Source organism: Hemiscyllium ocellatum, chromosome 25, assembly GCF_020745735.1.
Source record: "Hemiscyllium ocellatum isolate sHemOce1 chromosome 25, sHemOce1.pat.X.cur, whole genome shotgun sequence".
Lineage (NCBI taxonomy): Eukaryota > Metazoa > Chordata > Chondrichthyes > Orectolobiformes > Hemiscylliidae > Hemiscyllium > Hemiscyllium ocellatum.
This window is the reverse complement of record NC_083425.1, coordinates 32,852,402-32,861,496: the sequence shown is the minus strand read 5'-3', so window position 1 is coordinate 32,861,496 and position 9,095 is coordinate 32,852,402. Positions and strand designations below refer to the sequence as shown.

The 9,095-nt window shown below is 39.2% G+C and overlaps 1 protein-coding gene across 2 annotated transcripts in view; it reads left to right on the top strand.

The window, feature by feature from the left end:
• Nucleotides 1-589: 589 nt before the first annotated feature.
• The window catches only part of LOC132827623 (septin-9-like), a 289,777-nt gene continuing 281,271 nt past the window's right edge, over nt 590-9,095 (top strand). Inside the window, exon 1 of one of the 2 annotated variants that reach the window (XM_060844189.1) lies at nt 590-790. In XM_060844189.1, the coding sequence (XP_060700172.1) occupies nt 769-790 (22 nt within the window). In that variant the 5' untranslated portion in view covers nt 590-768. The remainder of the gene's footprint in view (nt 791-9,095) is intronic. The other variant, XM_060844191.1, reaches the window with a different exon arrangement.

Genomic DNA, 9,095 nt, shown 5'->3' with positions numbered 1-9,095 from the left:
TGTCCCCGAGGGCTGCTCTTCAATGAAAGAGATGATTGGTGGAGGTGGTTTATCTTGAAGATCACCACAGTTCAGGCAAGGGGAGAGGTTGAGAAAGAGACACCTTAATGGTAACCTGAGCCATTGTGGGACTGTTCATGCTGTTATTATCACCCTCTGTTATAAACCAATTGTTTAACTAGCTGACCTTTATTTTCCAAATACTAGGCATTTGAATGTGAAATAGTTTATATTATTGGTTTGAACATTCAGATGGGAGCTGAAATGAACTTTGAACTGTAAATTTCTCCAATAGTCTATTTAACTGTAGTCAATGAGCTGCACCATATGGACAAAGTAGGGAGGGTGCTTTTTTTTATACACAATAAATGTTGGTTTTTCTTTTTGAAGTACTTAAAATGATATGAAATAAATACATAGATCTTCCAACCTTTATCAAATATATAACTACTACTAAGAGTTAAAACAAATTCATGCTTATGAACAAATCAGTTCTGTGATTTTCCCTGCTTTATTTTGCTTAGTTGGGCAAAGCCAAAGATGTCTAAGTTCATCTGATTAGGAAAGGTGTGTACTAATTAATGGGAGTGTTTCATGAGTAGTTGGACTGTGTGCACAAGGAAGCTCAACTTGCTGGTTCTTTGAATGAAGTTCTGTGAAGCCAAGTTAGCTCTCTGCGCTATTGAATACTTTTAATTATTGAAAATTGTGGAAGTAGCCTTACCTGCTCCGAAAGAGTGCTCTTTCTATGCCATTAAGAAGCCAGTCATGAAGAAATCTTCTTTTGCAGGTGAGTCTTTCCCAAAATCTTTTGTCTTTATGTACAAGACATTTTGATCAGGGAGATGATCTATTTTAAAACTACTATGTGAACTTTTAGGCAATATAAGTGAGTAATAGGAAGTTTCTCCTTGGTTTGTAACTTTGAAAATAATTAAAATGTGAGTTAGTTATTGTGGGATCCATAAACATAAGTTTTAACAGTAGTTTACTTCTACCATACAAAATGAATGGACAAAAAAAACTCTGTAAAAATTTAACTAAAATAGGTAATGACTAAACATTCGTATCAGTTTTCCGTTTGGCCTTTGATGACTAATTGTAAAGTCTGTTAACATTATCATGCCCATTCCAGTTTGAGCGTGGAGCTTTTTTAAACAACTATGTAGCAGCTGTCTAGCAGTACATTGATCTGAGCCAAAATGTATATTTCCACGGTTGTAAATTTGTTTTGTTAAGTAAATAAAGGAAGCAAGATGTCATTTTAGTAAGAACACTCATTGGTAGAGTTTGACAGATTTGTTCTACTTTGTTTTCCTAAGGCAGTGCGTTTGCTGCTTTTCGAGCTTTGTTTTTTTTTTGTAGCTGTTCAGACAGGATTGGGGCTGCACCCTGCTCTTACAGTAACATTAGGTTTTTTTTGATATAAACATTTAATGCATTCCAGACAGCTTTCTGAATATGCGTATGTAACATGAAACACATTCCCCACTTTCTGTTTCTCTTATTTTAATCAGCTCTTTTGGAATGTCTGACTGTGTTTCTGATCTCTGGTGAAATTTATTACATTTCATCTTCCAAAAATACTAGTTGTACTACCTGAACAACTCTTTATAGGTGTTTTTTTTTTATTTGACACATTCTGTACTCTTGCCACATAAATCTGAAGCATGACTGGATTTCTTAGGTTGTATCATCAGTTTGATGTTACTTTAAACTTATTGTGCATTCCGTTTTACCTTTTGGATATTCAACTGTTCTCTCGATATTTTAATTAATTCCAAAAGTTTGCTTTTGAGCCAATTTTTGGTTTATGTTATCCCAATATTTTATGGGCTCTTATACCATCTCCCCTGCAACCTCTCCCTCCATAAAGAAACCTTTCTGCATTTATGCAATTTGGGTTATTTAAAGTTCTTTTCTCTTTAATAGCCTTCCTGTTTTAAATTTTTGTGTGAAACTTAAAGGTCACTGTTGTCTTGAAGTATAAATGTTGTCATCTTGCCCAATGTTTAGGTCCTGCAACAAACCATGTTCTTTAATATTACACAGACGTGTTTGTGTATAAGTATATATAGATAATGCTCTTTGTTCCACTGTAGCATATCAAATGAAAAGTTATTTTGCAGCAAATCAAACTTATTTTACTGTTGTAACTTTAAAGGTATTCCAAGGAACGTATTGGCTTTGATATCCTTAATTGTATGCCAAGGAGACGTAATGCAATTATAATTTGGCAGCCAGCTACAAATATAAGGCTTGGAATATATCAAAATTCCTCATCTCGTCTGGGTTCTAGTTTTGGCAGGTGAAAGACGAAACATGTACAATATATGCATTGGCAGTTTTCAACAGACTGTTGTGACAATGTTGCATTTCTGTTACAAAAAGAAAGGCCTTAAGTTTTCTATTTGAAAGAATTATCTCAATAATTTGAATTGTACTTAAGATATTACTTGTCAAAATGTGGAGTCTGCAATAAGGCTAAAGTGAAGTCTCTTGAGACCAGACACCATTAATACTTGGAGTTTGACATTTTTTCAAATTTGTTGACTGTTGCTGGCTCCTACTCATACACGCTCACAATTATCTGCTCTCTTTTACAACAAGCTTCTGAGAACTTGATCAGACAAGTCCTCTTTTATTTCTCAAATACTTTTCCCCCAAGAGATCTACCTACATGTGAGTTAGATTTAATGCAATATTTTTTTATCTGTTAAAACCTATCCCAGGAATTCAGGATACAATTGGAAGTGTCTTTCTATAGTTTAACAAGCACATTCAAAGTTTAATCATTGTTGTATAAGAACATATGATATATCTTTCCATCGTGTATATATGGTTTGGATGTGTCAAGTTAGTTTTGAATTAAATTTCTATGTAATCCAGCTGTTCTGTGAACAGAAAATACTAAACCTCACATTTGGCACTAGCATTCCTCAGCTAGGAAAATAGAGGGGTGGTTCAGAGTACCACACTTCCCATTTCTGATTGCTATCTATCGCAATCTCAAACTGGAAAGTGAATCTGTGTTGAGAGCTGTGATTTCATCCATAGTCATAGAACTCGCTGCTGGTCCCTCCCATAAAAGAATGGGCATTATGGTGAGGTGCTGGATGAGTTTTTGGCATCGTAGCACCATTCCAAGGAAGAGAAATTGCCTTCACGGTAAGAGAAAATTTTAAGGGGAGACGTTTTTGGTTATATTGGGTGAAAGATATCTTTTCTGCCTATTATTTCACTGAAGAAAAATTGAACCATATGTTTGATAGACACACCATCTGCTGATTTCAATACTGAACTTTAACTGTCATTGTTTTGTTTCCCTGTTTGTACAAGATAATAAAATTAGAGCCTAACATTCATCATTTAATAAAATTACCATATGAATGTTTTACTTCAATTGGAAATCACACCTATAATTAAACCAGGTCTATTCATATCAAGTTTTATTTTTATTTGAACAATATCTGAAGTGGCTACATAATTGTTGCAGGAACAGGTCACAGGCTGAGAATTCCATTGCCTGTGACTCTCCTAAGGCCTCCCTCTGAAATCTAAAAACATTGCCAAAAAGTAATATATTCTCCACTAACCTGAAAGACACCATCTCAAACAAGACTAGAAGCCCAATAGCATTTGAGTCAAAGCACTCCACTTGATTGGCACCCCATGCACTCTGTCCTGTGACAATGCTGCTGCTTTAACAAGGTTATGCTGTCATTGGCTTTGTTTTTCCCCCGGGGAGGTCGTAAAAACAGCGATTCTGAAAAGGCTAGATTTAACTACTTGAGATGCGTTTTTCAATAAAAAAAATTTGTCCAATGAAAGGGGTGTGGCCAATTCTCCCAGATCAGCTTGTCTCTGGTTTGGTTTGGTTTGTTTTCAGCAGTCTGGCTGTACACTGAGAAAGTCAGTCACTTGGAGGCTGCTAATCCAAGAAACAGTCTTGGGTGTTGATGAGGATTGTTGCAAGTATTTGGGACAGGATAATTAAGTTGGGATAATCTGCAGGGTTTTCAGAGAGGTTACGTTATTCACTATTTGGTTCTTTGGTTAGTGTTTTAATTTAGTAATCTTGCAAAGAAATTCTGTTTTCTTTAAAACTAAATCAAAGAGTCACAGATGTACAGCACAGAATCAGACCCTGCGGTCCAACTTGTCCATGCCGAGCAGATAGCCCAACCCAATCTAGTCCCACCTGCCAGCAGCCAACCAATATCCCTCTAAACCCTTCCTATTCATATATCCAACCCTTCCTATTCATATACCCAACCAGATGCAAGTTTTGAGAAGATTTGAAGCTCAGGGTGAGGTTCTGGATATAGGTTAGCTCACTGAGCTGGAAGGTTCATTTCCAGATGTTTCGTCACCCGACTAGGTAACATCTTCAGTGGGCCTCGGACAAAGCACTTCTGATAATTCCTGCTTTCTATTTATATGGTTTGGGATTCTTTGGGGTGGTGAAGTCACTTCCTGTTCTTTTTTTTCCTCAGGGGGTGGTAGATGAGGTCAAACTCTGTGTTTGTTGATAGAGTTCCAGTTGTAATGCCATGCTTCTAGGAATTCTCGTGCGTGTCCTCAAAGCATGACATTCCAACTGGAACTCTATCAACAAACACATTGAGTTAGACCCCAACTACCAATTGCTGAGAAAAAAGAACAGGAAGTGACTTCACAGTAAGTGACATCACTAATCCAGAGAAACCCAAGCACGCAAATAGAAAGCAGGAATTATCAGCAATGCTTTGCCTGAAGCCCCTGAAGATATTACCCAGTAGGGTGATGAAACATCTGGAAATTAACCTTCCAGCTCAGTGAGCAAACCTACATCCACATCCTGTTGCTTTTGTTTTTAAATATTACAATTGTACTAGCCTCCGCCATTTCCTCTGGCAGCTGTTTCCATACACGTACCACCAACTGCGTGAAAAAGTTGCCCCTGAGGTCTATTTTATATCTTTCCCCTCTCACCCTAAATCTAGGCCCTCTAGTTCTGGACTCCCTCCAACCTCAGGTAAAAGACTTTGTCTATTATCCTATCCATGCCCCTCATGATTTTATAAACCTCTATAAGGTCACCCCTCAGCTTCTGACGTTCAAGGGGAAACAGTCCCAGCCTATTCAGCCTCTCCCTATAGCTCAAATCCTCCAACCCTAGCAACATCCTTGTAAATATTTTCTGAACCCTTTCAAGTTTTACAACATCTTTCCGATAGGAAGAAGACCAGAATTGCACAAAATATTCCAACAGTGGCCTAACCAATGTCCTGTACAGCCGCAACGTACTGTACTCAATACTCTGACTGATAAAGGAAAGCATACCAAATGCTATCTTCACCATCCTTTCAAGGAGCTATGAACCTGCACACCAAGGTCTCTTTGTTCAGGAACACTCCCTAGGACCTTTATCGTTGTGTATAAGTCCTGCTAAGCTTTGCTTTCCCAAAATGAAGCACCTCCCATCTATCTAAATTAAACTCCATCTGCCACTTCTCAGCCCATTGGCCCTGTTGTAATCTGAGGTAACCTTCTTCGCTGTTTTGGTGTCATCTGCAAATTGACTAACTATACGTTTATGCTCACATCCAAATCATGTATATAAATGATGAAAAGTAGTGGACCCAGCACTGAACCGTGTGGCACTCCACTGGTCACAGGCCTCCAGTCTGAAAAACAACCTTTCACCACCACCCTCTGTCTTCTACCTTTGAGAGTTCTGTATTCAAATGGCTAGTTCTCCCTGTATTCCATGAGATCTAACCTTGCAAATCAGTCTCCCATGGAGAACCTTGTTGAACACCTTACTGAAGTCCATATAAATTACATGTACCATTCTGCCCTCATCAATCCTCTTTGTCACTTACTCAAAAAACTCAATCAAGTTTGTGAGACATGATTTCCCACGCACAAAGCCATGTTGACTATTCCTAATCAATCCTTACCTTTCCAAATACATGTACATCCTGTCCCTCAGGATTCCCTCCAACAACTTGCCCACTACCGACATCAGGCTCACTGGTCTATAGTTCCCTGGCTTGTCCTTACCACCCTTTGTAAACAGTGGTACCACGTTAGCCAACCTCCAATCTTCCGACACCTCAGCTGTGATCATCGATGATACAAATATCTCAGCAAGGGGCCCAGCAATTATTTCCCTAGCTTCCCACAGAGTTCTCAGGTACACCTGATCATGTCTTGGAGATTAATCCACTTTTGTGTTTCAAGACATCCAACACATTGTCCTCTGTATGTGGATATTTTTAAAATGTCACCATCTATTTCCCTACATTCAATATTTTCCATGTCCTATTCCACAGCAAATACTGATGCAAAATACTAATTTGTATCTGCCCCATCTCCTGCAGCTCTACACAAAGGCTGCCTTGCTGATCTTTGAGGGGCCCTATTCTCTCCCTAGTTACCCTTTTGTCCTTAATATATTTGTTAAAAACCCTTTGGATTTTCCTTAATCCTATTTGCCAAATCTATCTCGTGTCCCCTTTTTGCCCTCCTAATTTCTCTCATGTATACTCCTACTACCTTTATATTTTTCCAAGGATTCACTCGATCTACCCAGTCTACATCTGACATATGCTTCCTTCTTTTTCCTAACCAAGCTCTCAACTTCTTTAGTCATCCAGCATTTCCTATACTTACCAGTCTTTTCTTTCACCCTGACAGGAATATTCTTTCTCTGGATTCTTGTTATCTCATTTCTGAAGGCTTCCCATTTTCCAGCCGTTCCTTTACCTGCAAACATCTGCCCCCAATCAGCTTTCGAAAGTTCTTGCCTAATGCCATGAGTTGGCCTTTTTCCAATTTAAAACTTCAACTTTTAGATCTTTGCTTTTCCATCACTATTTTAAAACTAATAGAATTATGGTCGCTGGCTCAAAGTGTTACCCCATTGACACCTTAGTAACCTGCCCTGCCTTATTTCCCAAGAATAGGTCAAATTTAGCACCTTCTCCAGTAGGTACATCCACATACTGAATCAGAAAATTTTCTTGTACACACTTCACAAATTAACACTATGGCAGTCCCAGTCTATGTTTGGCAAGTTAAAATCCCCCACCAAAACCAACTCATTATTCTTATAACTGAGATCTCCTTACAAATTTGTTTCTCAATTTCCCTCTGACTATTAGGGGATCTATAATACAATCCCAATAAGGTGATCATCCCTTTCTTATTTCTCAGTTCCACCCAAATAACTTCCCTGATGTATTTCCGGGAATATCCTCCCTCAGCACAGCTATAATGTTAGCTCTTATCAAAAATGCCACTTCCCCCTCCTCTCTTGCCTCCCTTTCTATCCTTCCTGTAGCATTTATATCCTGGAACGTTAAGCTGCAGGTCCTGTTCATCCCTGAGCCATATTTCTGTAATTGCTATGATATCCCAGTCCCATGTCCCTAACCATGCCCTGAGTTCATCTGCCTTCCCTGTTAGGCCTCTTGCATTGAAATAAATACAGGTTAACTTACCAGTCCTGCCTTGTTCTCTGCTTTGTCCCTGCCTTCCCTGACGTTTGTTTGTTTGTTTTTGTTTGTTTGACTCGGATTTGTTCTCAACTGTACCAGTCTCAGATTGATCTCCTTCTTCACTATCTCTCTGGGTCCCACCCTCCACCACCGCCTACCCCACCTTACTGGTTTAAATCCTCCCGAGCAGATCTAGCAAATCTCCCTGCCAGTATGTTAGTCCCCTTTCAATTTAGGTGCAATCCATCCTTCTTGTACAGGTCACTTCTACCCCAAAAGAGTTTCCAGTGATCGAAAAATGTGAATCCTTCTCCTATACACCAATTTCTTAGCCATACATTCATCTGCTCTATTCTCCTATTCTTGCCCTCACTAGCTAGTAGCACCAGGAGTAATCCAGATATTATTACTCTCGTGGATTTTTTTTTAAGATTCCTGCCTAACTCTCTGTAATCTCCCTTCAGAATCTCAACCTTTTCCCTTAGTCGTTGGTTCCAATGTGGACAATGACCTCCAGCTGGCCCCTCTCCCCCTTGAGAACATTCTGCACCCTCTCTGAGACACCCTTGAACCTGGCACCATGGAATCATTTTTCACTGCTAGCCACAGAAACATCTATCTGTGCCTCTGACTCGAAAGTCCCCTAACGCAATCAATCTCTTGGACCCCCATGTACCCCTCATTGCATTAGAGCCAGTCTCAATACCAGAAACTTGACTGTTCGTGTTACCTTCCCATGTGACTCCATCACCCCCTACATTTTCCAAAGCAGCATGCTTGTTTGAAATGGGGATAGCCACAGAAGACTCCTGCACCAACTGACTACCTCTCTTACCTTTCCTGGAGTTAACCCATTGATGTGACTTTTCTCCCTTCCTCTAACTGCCATCCATCACATCCCCTTGCTCTTGTAAATTCCTCATTGCCTCTAACTGTCTCTCCAACTAATCCATTCAATATGATGGGATTCACAACCAATGACATTTATTGCCCATCTAATCCTCTGTAAGCCATAAACTCCCACATTTGATAGGCAGAGCATATCATTCTAAAAAAACCATTTCTGCTTTTCAATTTACAGACACAAAGTAGCACTGTCTTATTCCTCTACAAAACCTCTATTAAATTAATACTTATGGCTATATTTTAAGTTTAATTCAGAGACCTATCTCAGTAAAACATATAATCAAGAAAGAACTACTCACTATTGCAGACTTATTGTAAGGACATGCTTAAAATATCCACTTGTCTCTTTCTGTGCTGTGCAGTGACCTCTCCCAAACCAGTTCCCCCAAGATTAGTTGTTAATTTCATGATTTATCTCCACCTAAAATATCTCAAAAAGGAGCCGCTGTTACAGCCAGAAATTTTTCCTGTCCTCCATTTTGGATTACCCACTGGTTGGGCTAGCTGCATCCCTCCTGGAATATCCACTCTACACCTACTTAAAGCTCTCAAAGTTAGAGTCTGGGCTACTTTCTTGAAATGCTCTGAGGGAGTCTGGCCTAGTCCACAACACTCCACCTTGGGGCACTCACTGTTGGCTGTATCATTGACGCAATGCAAAGGTCAATTAGCACTTTCCAAATTCAAAATATTTTAATCATC